This window comes from Xyrauchen texanus, chromosome 12 (assembly GCF_025860055.1).
Source record: "Xyrauchen texanus isolate HMW12.3.18 chromosome 12, RBS_HiC_50CHRs, whole genome shotgun sequence".
Taxonomy (NCBI): domain Eukaryota; kingdom Metazoa; phylum Chordata; class Actinopteri; order Cypriniformes; family Catostomidae; genus Xyrauchen; species Xyrauchen texanus.
The window spans coordinates 28,583,593-28,606,664 of NC_068287.1; the positions used below are offsets into that span (position 1 = coordinate 28,583,593).

General features: G+C 38.7%; 3 protein-coding genes across 3 annotated transcripts; 2 read left to right on the plus strand and 1 right to left on the minus strand.

The window, feature by feature from the left end:
• The first annotated feature begins 91 nt into the window (after nt 1-91).
• Nucleotides 92-6,697, plus strand: armc5 (armadillo repeat containing 5). The gene is made up of 7 exons (XM_052139205.1): nt 92-1,106; nt 1,220-1,250; nt 1,373-1,483; nt 2,005-2,899; nt 3,321-4,129; nt 4,231-4,363; nt 4,462-6,697. The coding sequence occupies exons 1-7, from the start codon at nt 684-686 to the stop codon at nt 5,810-5,812; spliced, it is 3,753 nt and encodes a 1,250-aa protein (XP_051995165.1). The 5' UTR covers nt 92-683; the 3' UTR covers nt 5,813-6,697.
• Nucleotides 6,698-6,893: 196 nt separating this feature from the next.
• Nucleotides 6,894-9,521, minus strand: LOC127653174 (cytochrome c oxidase subunit 6A, mitochondrial). The gene is made up of 4 exons (XM_052139749.1): nt 9,371-9,521; nt 8,367-8,444; nt 7,386-7,528; nt 6,894-7,134 (listed from the first exon to the last, which is right to left on the minus strand). The coding sequence occupies exons 2-4, from the start codon at nt 8,440-8,442 to the stop codon at nt 7,045-7,047; spliced, it is 309 nt and encodes a 102-aa protein (XP_051995709.1). The 5' UTR covers nt 8,443-8,444; nt 9,371-9,521; the 3' UTR covers nt 6,894-7,044.
• Nucleotides 9,522-17,637: 8,116 nt separating this feature from the next.
• Nucleotides 17,638-21,597, plus strand: LOC127653312 (keratin-associated protein 10-10-like). The gene is made up of 2 exons (XM_052139958.1): nt 17,638-20,672; nt 20,768-21,597. The coding sequence occupies exon 1, from the start codon at nt 17,828-17,830 to the stop codon at nt 18,824-18,826; it is 999 nt and encodes a 332-aa protein (XP_051995918.1). The 5' UTR covers nt 17,638-17,827; the 3' UTR covers nt 18,827-20,672; nt 20,768-21,597.
• The last annotated feature ends 1,475 nt before the right edge of the window (nt 21,598-23,072 follow it).

Below are 23,072 nucleotides of genomic sequence, written 5' to 3' on the forward strand. Positions count from 1 at the left end.
GAAAGCAGCGATTGATTACCGCAAAAACTACAACTCCCATGTGCTTTTAGACGCCGGGTCTGCATATGCCCCTCCCTTTCTGACAAACCACTCTGTTTGTCTTTCTGCTAAAGATGGCGCCAGTGCATTTCTGAGGCGATTGCGCTTTTTAGCGCTTAGGAAATTTGACGTGAGTAAGATGAAAGGTTAATAAAGCCTTCATACTCTTCATCGAAACATAAAAATACACCCAAATAGATTAGTTTAAGACTGTACCGTCTATGTTTTATTTCTTTCGCGGCCTACCTCCCTCTGTAGACCGTAAGGAAATATGTCGCACGGTTAAAAGACTCCGTTTCCCAGAAGCCATTGCGATGGGGTTTCGCTAACTTTGATGTGGTAGATGTAGTTCTTCAGGTGTTTATTTTTCTGTTAGCTGGAATGTGCCAATCATAGTAAAAGCAAATTGTATTAGAATTTTTTTTTGCTGTGTGTTTTACAAAATTAAGATTAACATAAAAATATTTGTATTCTTTATTTGTTTTATTATTAATTGAGAAATAAAATGGTTGGTGTTGAAACTAAATCGTAATCTCATTTCATTGCTGAAATTTTTATTTGCGTTTTAAAGATATAGAAGGTACGTTAATTACGTTTCAGGGGAGGGGGGGTGGCAGGACGGGGATCTGGACTCAAGATTTATCATGTCTTCACCTCTAGAAGAAGGAATTAAAAAAAATGCAAAAGTTTCAGCCAATACCCGGGAGGGGTCATCTGCTTTTCCAGAATCCTCCCTTACCTGGTGTTTAACTCAGCTGTCCAAAACAAGTACATTGGTGGATGCTCACAGTTGTGGACTGGCAGGAACTGTCAATGAGCCCATCACTGGAGGAGAGAAAGCCAGAGATGCAGACAAGAGACTCCGAGCTGGTCAATGGAGGGCGCTAGTGGCCATTCGAACCCATCACATCAAGGGAGATGGCAGTAGGATAGCCCGGTACCAAGCACGGGGAGGACTGCCTCCTTTGCTGGATCTCCTAAGACAACCAGAAAGCTCCAGAAAGGTTTTGGACCTGGCACTTATCATCCTGGCCAATTGCTGCACTCAAAAAGGGACAAGGCAAGAAGTAAGGATGATACAGACAGCATTTATAATAGCTTGTCAAGCTTGCAATGATGTTAGTTGTTTTTGTTTGTTTGCTTGTTTATGATGATTATTATAATTATTTTTTTTCCATAGGTAAGAAAGCTTGATGGTGTGTCTGTTGTTGGTAAGGCACTTAGAGACTATTAGATATGTTAAAAATTTGTGGCTACATTTTCAATTTCTTAGTCAATAGCACAGTTTTCATAATTTTTTGTGGTCTGCTCATGCATTGATAAACATTTGTAGTTGATGTCCTCAAGAGGAATGTATCGGTGGAGACAGTGCAAAATCGAGCTGTACGAGCTCTGGGAAATCTCGCCATGGACCCAGAGGGTTCTGCTGAAGTCCACTCTGCTGGTAAGTCTCCGGAATTCCTGTTTTTGATTTATTAGATATCTTCTAAAAATTTAATTATTTAGAAAGGATACATTTTAATGAACATCCAACCGTCTTTTCAATACAATGGCGGTAGATAATGATTTATTTTCAAGCTTAAAAAAGGATGCAATGCTGTCTTAAAAGAATTGAGGCGACTCGTGTGTCAAATTCCAAGTCGTCAGAAGGAATACAAAGTTGTGTGAAGGTTTTGGTGAGAAACAAGCGATGCACGAACTTGCGTAACTGTACGCTAGCCATTGTGAACAAGCTTTACTCATAGTGCACATAAATGCGCATTGGATGCCAACATTTTTATTGACTTGGAATATGATGCATGAATCGCATGTAATACTTTATAATACTTTTGCATCCTTTATAAAGCTTTAGATGCAATCACAGATCACAATGTGTTTATTAGAACGCAATAATCGCCTTCCTATTACAAATAGGAATTACACTCTATGCAGTAAAAAATATTTATTTCTGTCTCTCTCACACAGGTGGTGTTCCACTTCTCCTCCTTTGCCTGTCTTTCTCTCCACCCCCATCCTCTCCCTCTTCCCTGACTCGAACACCTGAACTCTGCACTCTGAAGCTGGAATGTGCCCAGTCTGCTGCCCGGGCTCTAGTCTACCTTTCAGACACGCCTACCAACCGACACCTTCTGATTTCACAGGGGAGTCTACCAGCTCTCGCTTTGTTCATTGCTCCAGAGTACCCTTTAGGTCTGAGACGGGCATCTTTGCGGGCCCTTCATGAGCTTACCAGAGGTTGCAGTGCTGAGTGTGCCAGGGAAGTGTCCAAGTCTGGGGTGTTGACTCATTTGGGGGCCTTTGCCTCAGGAGAAGGTGACCTGTCTCTGGTGGAGTTGGCTTTGAAAACTCTGGCTAACTTGTGCACTCAAGGCTGCCTGAGACCACTGGTTGGTTCATTGGGTGTCATTCAGAAGTTTGCAGAGGAGGTGAAGAAGGATCCTCTGAAGTCGGGTGTGTTTTTCAAGGCCTTGTGCCTGTGCTGCAGAGAAGCTGTGAACAGGGCAAAAGTAAAAGAGAGCGGGGGATTAGAGGTGCTGATTGGCTTTTTATCTGCCCATCAAAACCATACACTCACACGATTCGCCATTCTAGCTTGTGTTGACTTTGTCTATGATGAATCAGCTCTTGAACAGCTGCAAGAGCTTGGGTTGGTGCCACTTCTTATCAAGCGTTTAGTGGAGCTCGCTAAAGGAGAGGAACTGACCACAGGAAAGATTGACGCCAGAATAATATCTAGTTCTCCATGCTCTGAACTGATGACTTCATGTTTTGACTCATTTGACTTTACTCCTCTTGAAGGCAAGAAGGAGGATATGAGCAAAGAACAGACGTCGGGATCCTCCAGCTTCCTCAGTCTCCGGTTTGTTGCTCATAGTCATTCAGCACGTTTCTATGTGCATTTATATTCGAGCTGTCTGACCAAGTATGAAATGGAATAATTTCAGTCGACCTAAAGCATGTACATTACATTGTGAGAAGAAAAATAATTGTTTTAGTTTGACTGAAATTAAACTTTTGTTTGCTGAGTAAGCTTTACCAAAAGTAGAAAGAATTTGAAAGCGATAATGATCGTAATTTTGTGAATATTTTACTTTTTAGCCCAGTATCTGAACATACCCTTTAAACCATAATTTCACACCTTCCTGTTTGATCGAGCACAAACTAATGGTGTTCATGTTCAGTAATATAGTATGAGCTTAACATGTCTTTGTTTAAATTGCAAAGTATGTCAATGATATTATATGGAGAAAAAACTGTTTATCTCTGTGTTTTCCTTCCAGGTCTTGGCTGGTATCAGAGGGTCTAATCTCTTCTGAGGGGGAGCTGACTGAATCCTCAAGTGGGACTGATGTAGTCTGTGGCAGCCCACAATCCTCTCTCTCACCCTCACTACTTACGCCTTGCTCTGAGCTCTCGCCAACCTTGCATCAACCCCACTCTTCTCCATCCACCCGCTCTAAACCTTGCCGTCTCTCTTCTTCTACTCCGTTATCTGCTCAAGCTGCGCAACTGAAAATCTTCCCAGAGTCACCTTCCTCTTCACATCCCTCTTGCACCTCCACCCTTCAATCTGAGAAACTGCCTTCAATAACAAAACCTTCCATTCCCCCCCTGTCTCCACTCCGAATCTCCTCTCCGCCCAGAAAGAGACTGCGTGTATCTTCATCCACCTCCACACCTACTCGCTATAGTGTGGTCACCTTGGACAACCCCTCTGTGATGTCAAAAACCCCAACCTACCATCACCCCTATCACCCTGAGCCCTGGGCCCCAGAATCCCCTATTCTTCTGCTTCTGTCTCGTTTTTCCCATGCCTCAGACCCTAGCACATCACTCATCAACACAAATGTTTTCTCTGGGCTGTTGTACTACCTCACCCAGCACCATGACCCCAGTGGGCGGTGCTTTCGGATGCTAGGCAGGCTCAGCTGTAACCCAAACTGCCTGCAGGCTCTGGTTAGAACTGGAGCTGTGGCTCTAATTAGACAGAGACTGTGTGTGAGTGGAGAAGAGATCGGAAATAAAAAAGGAATAAATGGAGGAACAGAGAGACAATCAGAAAAAGTAAAAGCCAAAATTGCACAACTAGGTATGTGATGGGTCATCTTAACATTTAACATTGGTACATATTACCAGATTTGTAAAGACAGCTGTGTATACAAAGCTAATGTATGTTTTCTGACTCGTTAGGTCTGGGTCTGCTCAGTAATTTGAGGGTTCAGAGTGAGTCTGGATTTGGCTCTGGCGTTCTTACACATATCATGCTGTCAGGCTCAGAAACTGACAAGCTGTACTGTGTCCTGTCTCTACCGCTGATTAACAGGTATGCTCTATTGCCTGACTAAGATTTTATTATTTTGAGGTGTAATGTTTGGTATGTAACTAATTGATCACATTCTTACTCATTGTTTTATTCTGCAGCAACAGAGTTCTTTTGAAGAAGCTGCTGTTTGATAGTGGAGGACTGGCGGCAGCTCTTGAACTAATTGGGTGTCAAAGTGACAATGACAACGATAATGATGAAGATGGACAGTTTGATAAGTGTAGAACATTTCTGGCTGGTTGGTTACATCCTCTTGAACAAGTGTCCCCTTACAATCTTAATTTCCTGTACCTTTCACTTCTGATTGGCTGCCTCTCCAGTCTTTTGGCAAATTCCAAAGTGGACGGAAAGAATTGTGGAATAGATTGTGGGACCAGAATGGAGACAGCCTCAAACACCATGAAAACAACCCAACCACAAAAGAAGCAATCCATATGTCCATACAAGGAGGCAACTTATGATCTAACTTTCCTCCTTGATGATGGAACCTTCCTTCTTGCCAATCAAGAGGCTGTTGCTGGGGAAAATGGAGAAAAAGATGTCGGGTCTGAGTATTTCAGAGCCCTACTGACGGGAGGATTTGGTGAGGCACAAAGAGCTAAAGGTGAGGCCATCCTTATCAAGGATGTAAACAGTGGGATGCTGTTACCAGTGCTTCACTACCTGCATGGATGTCGTTTGGTTAAAGGAAATGAGAATGAAGACCAAAGGAAAGAGTCCAAGCAAGAGGCGAATTGCCTTGTGTTGGCCTCCCTGGTCTCTGGTGGGTTGGGCAGACCACAGGACGAGATGGACCCATACTGCGCAGAAGAGAAGGAATTTCTGAAAACCCCACTGGCCTATGTGATGATTGGGGCTTGTAGGTTTTTAGTGCCTGGTTTACAAAGGGCAGCTGAGGACCTATGTGTAGACCTTCTATTCTCAGCAGTCTCATCTGTCCTAAGGACTCTGGCCAAACCTTGCTGTTCAGATGATGCTACTATGACAACAAGCAGAATGGATGTGGATTTGGTCTGCAAGGATCCCACACACTCAGGTCCTGAAGGATCACCCCAAGTGTCTAAAAGTAAAATTCTAGTAGCCCAATTAACAGGACCAAACATAATGTCAAAGTGTTCCAAACAACAGTCCAAACTCCAGAACTCTCCAAATTTTAAACAGGTTCCAGAAGTTGTTCCCGCCGCCGCCGCCACCTCTTCGGAAAATGGCAGTGAGGGAGCTTGGCTGAGGTCTCTCCTACCACAATTGTACTGGTTTTCACAACGCTACTCTTATCTGCGACTGGGCCAAGCCTGCCTCGCTATACTGCTGCGGCCTCAGGGGTTTCAGCCTTTTCCCCTTCACCCCTCCCTTTCTGTTGAGTGCTTCCTGCATTTAGTGCAAGAGGCCGACTGCACTGAGGGGCTGAGACAGGACATCTTAAACCTGGTCAAAACAGCCCTCAGCTAGAAAGCACAAACATTAATGGATGGGGAAATGAAATGTGTAATGAACGTAAGTAAGGTTTTGTGTAATGATAAGTTTAAGCTGCTGGAATGTGCAATCTAAAAAAGTGAAAGGAAATTACTGGAGTCTAATTGTGATTGTATTTTGGGATGTGTGGGGCAAGAAAGAATAGGTAGAAAAATCCTTATTACATTTCATTTAGCAAGTAACTTCATTATTTTTAATTATATTGAATATTTTCATTAAATATTTTAACCTTGTAATCTCTATTATTTCATGCTAATATTTCTTTTCAAGAAATGATTTCTTATGTAAAAGCTTTCTTATCGATTTATTATGGGGGGTATTTTATATTCATCAAACATTTCTTTCATTTTATTTAGTCAAATAAAGGGATTCATGTTAATGCTATGGCACATTCTTCTTGGAGCATCCACACATAGTATGTTATTTTGTACAGTATATTATGTCAAAATGATTATTTCATGGAGTTTATGTTGGTTATATTTTTGTTTTTGTAAATGGTGTAATACACTTAAATTATAGTAATGTGGATTAACTGATGTATGGCATGTTGTTCTGTATATACAATAAATGTAACATTTAACTGGTCAAATTTTTGAGGAAAGCAGAGGATGGTTCTCAATAAATGAGCTCCGCATTAATGATGTCTAAGTTGCCTCTTAAAGAATTTAATTGGATAGTTAGCTCAAAATAACAATGTTGCCATAATTTACTCAACCTCATGTTACAAACGTCTTTCCTCTACAGAAACCAAATAAATGATAAAATAATTTTAGAGTTTGGGTGAACTATTCCTTGAAATGTTATGCTACATTTGTTTTTCTTTATTTGTATTATGTACTGTGTATGTTTATGGGGTTTAGGTTATTTTTCCATTCTTGTTTGTTGTCATCACTGCCACAGAGTTATGTATTCAGCAATGCCAGCCTTGCTTCTTGACCACCATTGTGCCCGTTAACAAGGCACTGAAACCCAGGCTGCTTTGTTCTATGTTGTCTGAAATGAATTGCATGAAGATAGTCACACCAGATTTTTTTTTTATGCAGGTACACACACAAAATTCTCTTTACAGTGAAAACAGCATTTTATTTCTGTTAAAAGTGTTAAAACAATGTGTCTGTCGGTTGCAGCAGAATGGGGACCCTGTGGATTGGCATCTGAGACGGACGTTAAGCCGCTCGATGTAGCACAGATGGCAGGGGACATCCTGCTTAGTGGTGAGGTCCCTCATAACCAGTGGGCAGAGCGTTTGCATGAGGGTTGTGGAAAAGGGAGTGGTTTCCATCACCCCAGGGCCATGGCTAAGAGAAAGACGGGGAGGGGGGTAACTATTATGAAACTGAATAAAATCTATAATCAATGTATCATGCAATATTAATCAAAGAATGCATGCAGATGTAGTCTTCATTTTAGCTAGATGGCTATGTAATGGCTTTTAAGAGATTTCATGATTAATTAGTGTGCATACATTTTTTGTTTTTAGGTAATCATGTGTGTCTTATTCCAGCATTTATGTGGTCATCTTTAACCAACGAAAGTCTACAGGACTTGCCTTGGTTCGAATGCGCAAGTGTGGGTATGGAATAAACTCTGGGGTGTCATGGGAATGGGCCTGCATCTTCAAGATGGCATTAATCATGCATACACCTACACCCGGCAGGGCTAAAACGAAGGAGAGGATCTTCCAGGTCCTTGCTGTAAACAAATAAAAAACAGACATATGATACCCTTATTTAATGTTAATGAATATAATGTATTACAAAATTAAGCATTTGATTTATAAGTATACTTCATTATAGTGCCTGACCAATAAGGGCTTTTCAAAGTGTGATGCCAATATCTAAATTGCAGGGAGGCTGATACAATGCTGACATAATGCCATTTAATGATGGCAAAAGAAACTAAAAGTCACTAAATTGCAAAAATGAAATAAATTATTTTACTAAAAAGGGGAATAACCACCTCTGTTGTCAGGCAGGTTATTGGACAAATATCAGCTGATTAACCAGTTCATCACTATTTCATAGTTTACAGTATGTTGATTCATTAATGTACATTTGGAAGTATGAATTTTGTAGACTTTTTATGGAAAGATATGCAAACTGTTCAAAGTTAACTGATTTGTTTCAGTATTTCTGTCTTGCTGTTTGGAATGTACATTTCTTAAGCTTCACATGAAAAGGTTTTAATTATAATAACAGTCAGAACAGTGAGATTCACTGTGAAGTCACAATAGTTTTGATCATCAAAACTGTAAGAATATACGGCAACAAACTAGTTTTAAACTTCTTAAATCCTGCCATAAACACCATGCAAATCATCAGTTTAAAAACAATGGCTAAAACCAACATGTAAAACTTGATGCAATAAACATTTTATTACTCCCTCATCCCTACTTCACAACACAAAGCTGCTTGATTTTTTTTTTTTTACCCAGCTCTAAATGCTTAACCCAGTCCCATAAACTGAGAGTGAGTCCCATCTAGCCCAAAACACTCTTACAAATTAAATGACAATACAGGGAATGTCATACTTCCTCCCTCATGGCTGCCATGCGATGCAGCAGCAAGAGCCCGGCGGGCCACCATAGCAGTGGGAGACATTGCCATTTCTGAAGCAGAGAGAGAAAACAATGCCTAAGATTATTATTCTTTCTATATTTACAGAGAAGTTTACAACATCTGTCCTGTGTTTAATCAATAAAATGTCTTGAAAGTGCTGATATGACATTATAGGCTACAGTATGTGAATGGTAACATCTGTGAACTGATAAATTATAAAATCCATTCCACAGAAATAGAAGTTACTTTTCATGTATAGTACAAAGAATACACAATATTAAATAGGAAGGTCTGTAAAGAGATCATCAATTGTAAAATTACTTTGTGCATACATTTATTATCTAAGCAAGAGTTCACAAGAAATTTCCCATGAAAAGGACATTGTGCAATGTGTTAGTGTTATAAGTAAACACAAACATGTAAATAATGACTTTAACAGGGGTTAAATGTGGAGAAAACAGAAGCATGTCAGTTAGAAAAGTTTTACTGTGGTTTAAAACATACATGTATGTGTACCTCAATATGAAGGTGATGCTAGAGTCTAAGGTCAAATTTCTTTGCAAGGCCTCCTTCATAACTTTACAGTTAAAGAAAGATCTGGCTGTTCCAAAAAATAACCAAAAGCTCAAATGTCCTTTTTTCTTTGCTATTTTTACATGATTTGATATAAGTTTTGGCCTGTTGCTTCATATCTGCTTATCCATGTCCTTCAACACATAATGCTATTTGATATCTCCCTTGAAACTAAGCAATTACATGCAGTTATAGAACATGATAAATTCTAAACATTTAGATGAGTATCATTTTGATCCATCCAATGGACCTTCAATGGTAAAAAAAAAAAAAAAAAAAAGCTTTCGATTGTGTCATTTGTAGCATTAATGTTGTTAAAAGAAGGAAATCCTCAATGCTCTTAATTTATTTGACAAGTATTGTTCTAAAGCAAAACCATACATCTAAGGCATTGTGCACTTACATGCTTTGCTTCTAAAAAAGGACGATCGGGTGATTTTATTCTTTGTTCTTCAGTTATCATCCACTTTTGCTACGCTTCTGTCTGTTTGTCCTTTGGTCTGTCCTGGCCAAGAGTATAAGACTCCTCCCTACTGAAATTTGTTTTTCTGCCAAGAATAATGAAGTTTATATTTGGTCAAGTGCATGGGCAGAACTGTGATGTTGAAAATAGAGGAAGGCATTGCAGAGCAGAATGCTACTTGCTTATATTGTACTATAACCACTTCGGCGCACACCAGGTGTAGGTTTGCAAAAAAGGCTTACGTTAAAAGAAAATAAAGAAAAAAAATACAACGAGTAGTTAACATATGGTGATTAGGTTGTAGCCGGTAAAATCTCTCTGCAGGCGTTCAGACACACGGGTTGGGTTTCTACGTGTTTGTGTGTACGTGACTGTGTGACCGTAAGTGACCTGAAGTCCCATCCGTGATGGCTTTATGTTGAATATGTTTGTCTGTATTCGGTACCTCACGTTTATTTTTTTTTTCCGTTGACAAACGTCGTTACTTCTGCAGCTTTGCCACCTCCATCAAAGCACCATTCGGTCGCGAATTTACGAATGCTATTACTATGGAGACGGACTAAACGCTGGAGCAAGGCTGCAAATCAAGACCTTATTAATATTAAAAAGCTAAGCCTTTCCGGAAGTAGCCTAATTTTTTGTTGTTGTTGCTAAAATCGCCAAACCAAATTAAAGTGGTAGTTAAACCAAATAAGTAAATAAAATAAAATAATAATAATAATAATAATAATAATAAAATGCTGCCTTTATGTGATTTTCGGAGCTTGAAAGGTCTAGTCACCATTCACTTGCATTGTATGGATCCACAGAGCAGAAATATCCTTCTAAAAATCTTCATTTGTGTTCAGCAGAAGAATGAAAGTCAAACACATCTGGGATGTTATGGAAGTGAGTAAATGATGAGAGAATTTTCATTCATCATTTTCAACTATTCCTTTAAGGATTGACAAATCCACAAGTAGCAAATTTGGGTTTAGTTAAAACGGTAATTTACAAAATATCTAATTAGCTATATAAGGTAAATCATTTTATTTATTTATTTTTCTTGAAGAAGCGTTGAAATGCCTGATATATAATTTACTTGTCAATTTGAAGAATTAGACAGTGTGGCATAATATAGTTATTCAATCTTAAATAGATTATATATTTATGTTAGATAAATATGGATATTATTTATGTATTTATTTTTTTCCTGTTTTATTTGTAACTGCAGCGTTGTAACTTTAGCTTCTGCTGTAATCAATTTTTCATCATGTGAATAATAAATCGTTCTCGGTGGATAAGTCAGGTTGATTATTGTCTGGTTTCATGGTTCAGATTATTTTGTGTTTCAAGCATTAAAAGCAACAGACACTTGAGAGTTTGTGTGTAGTATTCTTACATGACACAAGGTGGAGTGCCGAGTCTCGCATTGCTGGCAGCTGTACAATGAAAAACATCTTTAAATTGTGTTAGTACAGATGTGTAAGTCAGATGTGTATTTTCTTATAGCCGCCTATCACCAAACAGGTTACACCAGAAAATGAAATGCTTGTTCTAGCAGTCTACCATAGTTTATCTGTAGTATTAGGGATTGATTGGGTTAACAAATTCTCTTGCTAAAATATACGAATTTGGAAATCGTGCTATCACTGAATGTATATTCGAGAGTAGCCTTATATAAATGTATATTTACATCTGATGTCATTTTGTAATAAAACCTAATTTTTTACATTAGTTATGTGACTCATTTTCTGCCACTTGATAAGGACAACTGTGGTCTAAAATTTGAATGCTCTTGCAATCTAAACAATAGAAATGGCAGAATTAAATCCTCCATGAGCATGCCTTAATGAAAAGGACAAAGCAGCAGAAATGTACTTCTGTTGTTCTAAACATAGTTATGCTTATTATAGCACAGGGCATGATATCATTTTTACATTTGAATAAATTGAACTTGCTGAGTCAAAAGTATATATTATTTTCAATCTGTGTGTATGCACTTTCAAAGTGTGTGTGCATATTAATCTTGTCCTCTTTTCCCGATCATACAATCCTAGTGGTAAAGCTCGGGGCAGGTAAATGAAAGATTGTAGGTTCACTCCCTGCAAGAGATGATTCATCGGCCATCACCATTGTGCCTTTGAATGAAACACTTAACTCCAGGGTGCTCCAGGGGAAGGCTACGGTCTCTTTGCATGACAGCATTAACTAAATGACAAATTAGTAATCTAAATGACTAACTAACGAATGCCTGTTTTGTGATGATACAAGCTGTGATCTTTCTGTGACTCAACATGGAATTTAAAGAAATGCATTTATATAACTGTATGTTTGTGTATAAGTGCTTGAGCATATATGAACAATACATGTGAACATATTTTTTTCACACTCATTTCTGGTTAAAGCTTGTGTATGTGAAAGTTTTAGTGTGTGCAACCCAATGTGTTAATATCTTGTGCACTCTGTAAGAATATTTACCACCCCTGTCTGTACAACTTCCCATTCCAGTGCAAACAGACATTTAGAATCAGGCATGAAGTCAGTCTGCAGTAAACAGAAACAGAGAGAAGGTTGTAAAAACCTGGTATTACACAACTAAGTCTGAGAGACAGTATGCACAAAGTCTGGGGCAGTGTTTGGCTCTGGCCTATTGAATATTTATGTGAGCTTTTCTATGGAAAGTCAATTGACAATACATTTCTCACTCATTTTTATCTCTTTATCTTTTTCTGTAAAAAGTGGTAATGTGTATTTGTTAGATTAAGCTATTTCTATACCAAATCTGACCCTTAAAAAGTAGGTTGGTGTAACCTAATCTAGTCAGGTTAATTCAGTCATTTTAATTCAGATTTTGGACTTAAATGTTACCACATGAAGCACATATGTTAGGTTACCTGACAACACTGCGTTCTCTCCATAAATCTTGCATACACCTGTTTTTGTAAACTTGGCATGTTTCTTGGTCTCAGGAGACATGTAGACTTAACAAAGTCGAATGTGTGTATAAACAGTGTAGTAAAGATTTCTTTGGTTTTGACTGGATTCACAGTAAAAACTAAAGAAAACTTTAACCACGTAAATGGTGAGAAACATGATCATGTATCATATACTATATCATAATTGGTATAGTAGCAACTGTCCAGCATGAAGTTAGATGAAGCCATGCCAAAAAAATGTCGGGGTCTATGTCTTCATGGGATGAATGTAACTACAGTGATATTTGCACTGGAATTTACAAGACTCTTTTACCTCGCTATATTTATTTTTTCTCACCTTATCACTCTCATTCCTTCCTCTTTCATTTATCAAACAGTCAAACATCTGGTCCCTTACGACTCAGTACACTTGATATTGCGTTTTCTAATGCATGTGGGGAGTGTTCTTCCACGTGACCTAGTTGAAACCTCTCTACACTAATGGCAATTTTCTAATAATGGCGTTTGAGTCCTACCCTTTTAGGTGTGAAGCTGTTCTCTATAAACGCAGGTACGCAAACATGATTCCTCCGAATTTCCTCACGATTCCATCTCTTGTCTAGAAGCCCTCTACTGCTTCGCGTTGACTACACAAGTTAGTTGGCGGGATCTTCACAGCAACGAGAAGACTCTCCACTCCCCTGCAGTGCTCCAGCAAACATCACTCCACCTCGCTGCTTCGGCATCCTGATTTTGCAGAATTTCTGTATCCTTGTAATCAATTGTGTATTGTTATAATGAGTGTATAAATATATATCTATATATATATAGTTCTGAGGGACGATTCAGCCTCCCGCGCCCAGGAGGGTGAATCGTCACACGAGGAGGAAAGGCGGGGCAGCGATATCGAGCAGGTTGAACTTGAGGTGGTCCTCGTGCCGACATGGCCCGTGAGCCCTTCAATCTCCATGTAACACTTCTATGCCGATACATTATGTGCGTGCCGAGCTCCAGCCCTCCAAAGAAACGCACAGCCTCGACTTGTTAAGCGGTTCTGATGCTGGGGATGATGACGATGTCATGTTTCTTGCTGCATCAGGTGAGTGGACAATGGATGACATACCGCCCCTTCCCCCAGCGTAGGCGAGGAGCATGTATGTGTCACTGACAAGGAAATGCTTCATGTCTTTCAAGGGCTTGAAGAGCTCAATATCAAATGATATACACAATCTCGTCTTGATGACTGGTTGCTGCAGTCCGGACACATCTCGTAGATTTGCCCCATTCTTCCCTGAAGTTCATAACGAACTTTCAAAATCCTGGCGCTCACCCTATTCAGCACGCCCGCGCAGCGATTACATTCTCTCAAATCTGGATCGTGGGGAAGAAAATGGTGTTTGTCAGGAAAGCAATATTGTTGTTCAAAATATTGTTCAATATGTTGTTTTCTGTGTCTCACGTTAATCACAGGCAATAAAGTTTGCACATTATATCATGTATGAACAAACAAAGGTTGCAAAAATAGTACAGTGCTCACACGAGACGCTCACACTTTTTCAATAAGGGCTTTCCCACTCTAAAGTCCACACATTGTGCAAAAAACACTTCCCAAAGGTCAGCGGCGCATTATATAATGCATGAACATGCAAAGATTGTAAAAATAGTACAGTGTTCGAACGAGACTGTAAGAGAACTTCTCACAAAGCAGTTCAGGTCAGTCACTTTTAATGTTTCTACAATATCATACAGACAGCTTCAACGTATATATATATATATATATATATATATATATATATATATATATATATATATATATATATATATATAGATATATATATATCATATATATAGATATATATATATATATATATACACAATACAGCACTGAGCCTTCAGCTCCACATATATCTCTCTGTCTCTCTCTCTCTCCCCATGGAGGCCCTCTGGCTGCTTTTTATGCCACTCTCCCCGTGCTCACTGAAATTAGAGACAGGTGTTAGACATAATTTAGCTCAGGTGTAAGCGCCCTTACCGCTTTTCTCTCCCAGACGGGTGCTTGACCACGCCCCCGCTGCCACAGAGACGCTCACACTTTTTTAATAAAGGGCTTTCTCACTTCAAGCCCACATATTTGCACAACCGCTTCCCAATGGTGAGCAGCGCATTACACCTTGTAATTAATTACTGATATTGCAAAAAGATTACATCGCTCATTGCACATGCACGAGATGCTCACACTTTTTCAATAAAGAGCTTTTCCTCTTCAAATCCTCACATTATGCACAACCGCTTCCCAATGGTGAGCAATGCATTATATCATGTTATGAACATACCAAATTGCCCTCTGTTCCGTTACGCTGATGCATGGCGAGCTCCATGATCCAATTTGCACGTTGACCACCCCGTTTCAAAGGTGTTCTGTCTTCCACGGTTTCGTCTGGTTTTTCGAGCCTAGATAAACAATCTTCTCACAAAGAATGCAAGGTTATTTCATATGAATTAAGAAGCCTGCTGTCCTGCTATGCGAATGCATGGCAAGTCTTCACGGGCTTGTCAGAGCTGGTGTTTACAACAATCAAGCACAATCTGTGGTCTGACCACATGATATACCAGTGTTGTGTGCACATACTGCGACACACACAGCAGGATTTACAGCCATTATTTCCTTGTTCTGGAGAAGGATGGCAGGCTTCGGCCCATTCTAGTTCTGAGAAGATTGAATCGTGTGCCTGCAACACGACCATACAAAATGTTAACTCAGAAACAGATCTTATCGTACATCCAATTGATTAGTGACTGATTAGTGTCTTTTACATTGCAAAGTCCCAGTAAACTGCACCATACATGAAATTGTCATAATTCTTCATAAGCGATTAGACGACATTCAAAGTTTATGTGACGACTATATCTGTGTATAATGCACCAAAATAGGCAAACATGATTTAATCATAAAGTTCCTTAGAGGAGTAAGATGATTAAATCCTCCTCGGCTGGCTACAGTCCCGACCTGGGACCTAACTTTGGTCCTAATAACACTCACATGGCCCCCCTTCGAGCCTTTGGTTGATTTGTGCATGCTCTCCATTAAGACCACACTACTGCTGGCTCTGGCCTCTGTAAAAGGGTTGGTAACTACATGCACTGTTATTTGACAATTCATGTCTGGAGTTTGGCCCAAGTCTTTCAAAGCTGTTGTCTAACCCAGAAAAGGCTACGTGCCTAAGGTTCTAACCACGCCATTCAGAGTGCAGGTCGTTCACCATCAAGCCTACTTTTCTTCCCCATTTAATTCGGATGAGGAACAATCCTTGCATTTGTTATGCCCTGTTCGGGTTCTGAACCTGCCAGTTCAGACTGTCTGCTCAGCTCTTTGTGTGCTATGAAGGAAGCACAAAAGGAATGTCTCCAAGCAAATACTTTCTCACTGGATCATTGATGCAATTGCCCTAGCTTATATGTCGCAGGGTAAGATTTCCCCAATTGGTGTTAAAGATTGCTCAACTAGAGTTATGGCCTCCTCATGGGCATGGACAAATGGTGTGTCTTTACAAGACATGTTTTGCAGCAGGATGGTATTCTCAAAACACATTCTCAAGGTTTTACAACCTAGACGTAACGTCTCTCTCTTCACAAGTCCTCTCTGTTTAGAAAGCTTGCTATTTTGTTTGCCAAACATATACTTATGCCCCTCCCTTTAAGTACGGGCTCCCCATCATTTTACACAACTGCCTGCATTCAGGCCATTGCAGTTTATCATAAAGTCAAAAGCACTTTCGTTATTAACAAACTCCCTTTCCGACTGGATTTGTGATGGGGTTAACTCATACTGTATGACTATAGTTCATATATTCATTCTGAGTGCTCTCCTCCTGGCCCAACTCAAACACTATAGCAATATTAGAATACTGGCAGTATTGTAGAAAGGTTTCAAATAGGTCGTGCGGAAGGACACTCCCCACATGTGTTAGTAAACGCAATGTCTCGTTCCCTTCATCTCAGGGAACCAAGTTTATGTACGTAACCTAGACATTTTTCACCTACTGACTGCACATGCTTTGACAAAGAAAATCTAAATTGTTACATGGTCAGTATTTGTAAAGTGGGATGAAGGATTCTTGAGTAAAATGGGCACTGCCGTAGGTCTGTTTGGCACACAGACTGGCAGGGGAAAGGAAACAGTGATAAACTGATCAAAAAGAGCACTTCAACACAGGCAGGCCCTTACATCAGAGGTGGTGGGATGGGGAGTTTTTGGCATTGAGACATGTTAATATACAGTGGGGTTCAAAAGTCTTTATTTCATTAGAAAAATGCAAAATAGAAGGATTTTCACAAGTGGACCCAAACTTTTGAACCCCACTCTATGAAATGGCATGAGTTAATATAAAAAACTATTGCAATTTTAAGCTGTACAATATTTCCTTAAAATAAAACAAGTTTAAATAAACAAGTTTTATTTTGGAGACAACAACTATTTTCTCTAAACTTTCTTTCAAATAAGCCAAACATAGAAAGGAAAGAAGTCTTGAGAGGGCAAAAAGACAAATGTAAACAGCTGGATACAATTAACATGTGTTTATGTCTGTTATGAACAGAGAGCAACTGTGACCTCTATAATGGGTCTCTTTTAGTGACCACAAAATATACATCTACAACAGGATCCAAGACACTGACACTGTGTTTCAAATATGTTCAAGATTGCTCTGTTTAATTATTCTGTATTAAATTATCATTAGCTTTCTGTCTCTGCTTACTCTCCATCCCTTTCTTACTGTCTTAGCTCTCTGTATGTCTTGGACTTGGACAGGGGTGTGCTTGTTTGTTTTTAGTAAAAGCCTGTGGCTGTAGACACTTGAGCAAATCTATGACATGCAAGAATCCACCACTAATATTGTTTCTGTCTGAATGTTTCAGCAGGATACTGGATAGAAGGACAATGACTGGATGGAGAAAACCTCTATATAAACCTCTCACATACTAATCTACAACAGAGAGAATAATGTGTGCATAAGAAATCCACATTTTATAGACTATCTATCTATCTATCTATCTATCTATCTATCTATCTATCTATCTATCTATCTATCTATCTATCTATCTATCTATCTATCTATCTATCTATCTATCTATCTATCTATCTATCTATCTATCTATCTATCTATCTGTGTGGCTGTCTCTCTGTATGTTTGTGTCTTTATCTGTCGGTGCCTGTCTGTCTGTCTCTCTGGCTGTCTGTCTGTCTGTCTCTCTGCATGTTTGTGTCTTTATCTGTCGGTTCCTGTCTGTCTGTCTGTCTGTCTCTCTGTATGTTTGTGTCTTTATCTGTCGGTGCCTGTCTGTCTGTCTCTCTGGCTGTCTGTCTGTCTGTCTCTCTGCATGTTTGTGTCTTTATCTGTCGGTTCCTGTCTGTCTGTCTGTCTGTCTCTCTGTATGTTTGTGTCTTTATCTGTCGGTGCCTGTCTGTCTGTCTCTCTGGCTGTCTGTCTGTCTGTGTCTCTGCATGTTTGTGTCTTTATCTGTCGGTTCCTGTCTGTCTGTCTGTCTGTCTCTCTGTATGTTTGTGTCTTTATCGGTCGGTGCCTATCTGTCTGTCTGTCTGTCTGTCTGTCTCTCTGTATGTTTGTGTCTTTATCTGTCGGTGTGTATGTCTATTTGTCTCTATGTTTGTGTCTTTATCTGTCGGTGCCTATCTGTCTGTCTGTCTGTCTGTCTGTCTGTTTGTCTCTCTGTATGTTTGTGTCTTTATCTGTCGGTGCCTATCTGTCTGTCTGTCTGTCTGTCTCTCTGTATGTTTGTGTCTTTATCTGTCGTGTGTATGTCTATTTGTCTCTCTTTATGTTTGTGTCTTTATCTGTCGGTGCCTATCTGTCTGTCTGTCTGTCTGTCTCTCTGTATGTTTGTGTCTTTATCAGTCGGTGCCTATCTGTCTGTCTGTCTGTCTGTCTGTCTGTCTGTTTGTCTCTCTGTATGTTTGTGTCTTTATCAGTCGGTGCCTATTTGTCTGTCTGTCTGTCTGTCTCTCTGTATGTTTGTGTCTTTATCTGTCGGTGCCTATCTGTCTGTCTGTCTGTTTGTCTCTCTGTATGTTTGTGTCTTTATCGGTCGGTGCCTATCTGTCTGTCTGTCTGTCTGTCTGTCTGGCTCTCTGTATGTTTGTGTCTTTATCGGTCGGTGCCTATCTGTCTGTCTGTCTGTCTGTCTCTCTGTATGTTTGTGTCTTTATCTGTCGGTGTGTATGTCTATTTGTCTCTCTTTATGTTTGTGTCTTTATCTGTCAGTGTCTGTCTGTCTGTCTGTCTGTCTGTCTATCTATCTAGCTATCTATCTATCTGTCTGTCTGTCTGTCTGTCTATCTTTTGTCCACTATGTCATGTCCACTGTTATATTTGATAGCATCCCACTACGCCAAGATAACATTTATCTTTATGCTTTGGCTATTACACTGCATAAAATTGTAACTGATATATACATGAATGAACTAGCTCCACTGGGCCCTTGACTTTGGTTTACCATAATGACTCACATTTACCAAATAATTTGACAAATATAAAAAATATTAAAATTATTTTACAAAGTTGATATGAGAGACAAAGTGTATGAAGAACTGTCATGTTTTTGTGGTTCAGTGTGTCTTCCCACAGTTTATGACACACTCTTTGAAGCGGAACGCTAACACAGCACCAACACAGGTGCAAGCAGAGTGACTGCCATACCTTGTACATGGGCTAAATACAGAAATATTAGGCTATGTTTTTTGCTGATAAACTGAGATGGCTGACAATTAAAAAAGTTTATTATGTAACATGAGCACAGAAGGCTTCAATAAATGTGTTTCACTGATAAACACTCGTAAGATTTGTAATTTACTATGGATAAACACCAAAACACACACCCTGTCTCACACATCCGTGTGAAAGCTCTCACAGGGTGTGAATTTGTCTCTGATTATTTATCTTCACCTATTCTGTGGTGGTGGCACACAGTCAAACTCCCTCGGGCCTCCCTCACACTGTGTGTGAGGTATATTTAGGAATAGTAAATTTGCTTATTAATGGATCTGACAGCAGCTACCATTCATTATCCTGTGGTACAGTATGTGTTCTCTTCTGGTCCAAACTTCTGGGTGGCTTGTGGTTAGAATCTGGGTGTCCATTGAAGTGGACAATGGAGCCCAAAGATTCCCCAGTAACAACAAGCCTGTCAGTACATACATTTGTTATTCTCTGTACATCTGTATTTGTTATTCTCTGTACATCTGAAGAGGTTTTTGTATACATAATTTCAATTAGTTAGAGCCTCTGAATCAGCCTATATTCTAACTTTCATAACATACTGTGCACATGAAAAAAAAAATCGTAATCTGTATTTTTGAAGCACTATTGCAAATATATTAAGATTTGTTTTCTGAGAATAAATTGAATTACGTTTGAAAGTCTTAAATTTAAAACTTTAATTCATTTTATTTTTCTTACGCCATTCATGAAATATTCTCTGAAAACAAGTTTTATTATCTTACACAATTTTGGTTCTCAAGAAAATGTATCTTGTTTTAAGGATGTTTAGATATTTCTAGTGGGGAAAAAGGCAAAAATATACTGATTAAGGTTTTTAGATTTCTTTTTAGACTGTACACTGATGTTAAGCAAACTAGTTTTTATTTTCAGAGTTTGTGCACTGTGCTCAACAAAATTATTTAACCCGTAAATGGTTCTATATTAACCAGGACCCCATTTCACCTCCTGTACCTCATACAATATGAGTTTTGCCCCCACTTCTTTAGTATTCCTCAACAGTTCTCTTATGAATAGTCTAAGAATAAAGCAATGCCAAAATTGTTTAATTACCAAACGTGTATAGGGTCTTTAGTAGCCTGAGATTTGTAATAGTGTCACAATATATATTTCCACTTTTACAAATCATATATTAAAATTATTTCATTAGCAGGAAATAAAACAAAAATAACTAAATCATTTTGCTTAATTCTGATCAAAAACGTTCCGGTTCAGAAGTTCTGCAGCCTCCTTTCCAAATGGTTACAGGTTAGAACAGTTAATAACGTTCTTTTTAAAATGATATTCTCTGCACTAAGTTGCCATGTTGTCAGATCTCGCAACAGAAACAAGCAACCTGGTCTGGAAAAACAAGCCCAAAATAAGCCGCTTGCCTCACCAAAATAAGCGATAATTATCAAGCAATTTATCAGCATAGAAATCATAACAAGCATAGAGTTAATTAAAAGTTAATTATCATTTTAATTACAGATCTGCTTTTCAACCAAAACTCGGCTGCATCAAGTCTACATCAGTGCATCAAATCTAGCAATAATTAACTGAAGACTTGGAAAGGTAATTTTAACTCTTTATTTTTCCTTATATCTGGATTAACTGTGCATGTATATGTAGTAATTAAACATAGTTGTTAACAATGTTTTCATTCACAGAATGCAGCATCCACAACAGTCAGTTATACAAAGAAATGTGATGAGTGTGACGATGCAGCAGTTTCCTTCAGGACGTGTTTCTTTTTTTCAGGCAATATGAAGTGGTGAAGTTCCAAAGATTTACTGTGATAAACACTTTGGCCTTTGGTTTCGAAATAAAATTATTGGAATGAAATTAACCAGTTATAACTGGTTACCATTATTTAAAATAAAGTTTTCACTCTGGAACAATTGAAAATCACTTTGTTCCCATTTTCGGTTACATTCTGCAAAGAACATTTACATTTACATTTATGTATTTAGAAGACGCTTTTATCCAAAGCAACTTACAGTGCACTTACAGGGACAATCCCCCCAGAACAACCTGCCTTGCTCAAGGACACAATGGTGGTGGCGGTTCCTTAAACCGTTTTCAGTGCCCGTAATTAAGTTTACAATCAGATGATATCTTTTTCTTTGTTTATTACATTTGTATAAGAAAAATTAGTGCCATATTTTATACAAATGACTAGCACATCATGACAATTTTCTGTGCAGTTGTGGCGAATGATCAGTATAAGTGATTGACTTGATTTTCATTTGACATTTCTTCGACGAAGATGCAACATGGAAGTAAACTATAGCAAGTACAACACATGAACAGTATGATATGTCTGTTGACATTTGGTTGTACTACTGAAAAGTTGTGTGTCTATTTAGACTTATATAGCTTGTGTGTAACTTATGTGTTAAGTGTTGCTCAATTTGCTTTGACCGCCAGTCAGTCTGGAAGTAATGAATCCCATTCTATCATTTGTTGCATCATCTCTTTGTATATACTAAAAATAAAACACCAAAATATAACAGAAAATATTTTGTTCTATTATTTTCTAATTGTCTTAAAAAAGTTAAAAAGGTTAACAATATCTAGAAATTTTGTAGATCCATTTGTGATACAAGAGCCGGGTTAATAAAGACCCAAGGTATTGACTAATGTTTGGCAAACGCCTGTGTATTTAAGGGTTAAACAAATAAGCAAGATGGCTGGAGCTGTGGCACAGCTGAACAAAATAAATGTCAGTTATTATTAAGGTAAAGGAGAGTTATATTACTGTACAAATAACCTGGCTGAAGTCATTTCCAGAGGGGGAAACAAAGTTAATTTGTCCAAACAAACATATTGAGTGTTTGTGAGCATTATTCATCTCACTCCTTGTATAAGTCAGCAAAAACACATATACACACATTTCAGAGAATGGACACAGAACGAGGTGTAAAACTGGAAATGGATGGATGGTAAAACGTTGTTACCGATGGGGTTTTACAATATATGTCTTTATTGCTAATATGAACTTTTGTGAATATATTGTCCAGAGATTGAGGAAGATGTTGAGTGGAAAGTTTGTAACCTGCCTACTGGGATCCAAATAAAAGCTCTTGTCCTTTGTGTTTACTCAGTGTTTCGTTTTGCAAGGTGTTCCTTCATGCCTTTTGAAAATAAAAAGGCGGAAAAGAATGAATGCAAGCAAACAGAAAATGTCAAAAATTGACATAAACTGCTGATGAGGTGGTGATGGCGGCTCTTAATTGCTGTTCAAATATGACTTCACTGGACTCTCTGCCAGTGACTGTCTTAATGTGAAAAACAAAGTTTTATAAATGCTTAATGTGGAACTTTGCATGTCTACATCTTACACTGGTTTGTAATGTTCCCCTTTTATATTTAAAAATCCTCGCAGGCGGGATATTTCCATGGTGTGTAAATGGGACATTGTCACAGAAGTTTACAGTAAGCTAATAGGCAGGCCTGTCAGGACTTTGCAAACTCCAGGTAATAACTTCTTAACTTTATCCACAACAGAATGTGACTGTTCCATCTCCAAAGGTTTCATTTCTCCACAGCAGACGCATTGTCTGTTCTAAATTCTCAACTCTAAATAATCTAACCCATTAGAGAAATGCCTACTCACTGTTTGCAATTATAGACTGTAGAAATATTTTTCACAAAATATTTCTTAAGAGGACACTTCACTTCAGTATTTAAGCTGTATGAAAGTCATTTAAACACTGAAATAAATGTAACATCTCTTAAAGGCATTCCTTTTTCTTAACAGTGAAGTGGACCATTTCTGCACCACTAGTGTCACCAAACGGAGTTGGATAAAAGCTGTTTTTAAACAGGGTTCCCGAACACTAAAGGCTCATCTGCCGTTGGCTGGATAAACAGATAGTTCGGCCTCAAACTCATGCCATCGGATGAGCCAGTGCTGTGCTGGTTGCATTGCTCAAACAACAGAGCAATATTATGAAGGAACCACAGTGTTTT

Excerpts from the sequence above, each read along its gene's own strand:
- armc5 (XM_052139205.1), top strand. The coding sequence starts at position 684 with ATGTCTTCACCTCTAGAAGAAGGAATTAAAAAAAATGCAAAAGTTTCA. Across the intron at positions 1,484-2,004 it reads TGCTGAAGTCCACTCTGCTG|GTGGTGTTCCACTTCTCCTC; the intron begins GTAAGTCTCCGG and ends TCTCTCACACAG. Across the intron at positions 4,130-4,230 it reads AGCCAAAATTGCACAACTAG|GTCTGGGTCTGCTCAGTAAT; the intron begins GTATGTGATGGG and ends CTGACTCGTTAG.
- LOC127653174 (XM_052139749.1), bottom strand. The coding sequence starts at position 8,442 with ATGGCAATGTCTCCCACTGCTATGGTGGCCCGCCGGGCTCTTGCTGCT. Across the intron at positions 7,529-8,366 it reads TGGCAGCCATGAGGGAGGAA|CAAGGACCTGGAAGATCCTC; the intron begins GTATGACATTCC and ends ATTTGTTTACAG. Across the intron at positions 7,135-7,385 it reads ACTTGCGCATTCGAACCAAG|CCATGGCCCTGGGGTGATGG; the intron begins GCAAGTCCTGTA and ends TCTTTCTCTTAG.
- LOC127653312 (XM_052139958.1), top strand. The coding sequence starts at position 17,828 with ATGTTTGTGTCTTTATCTGTCGGTTCCTGTCTGTCTGTCTGTCTGTCT.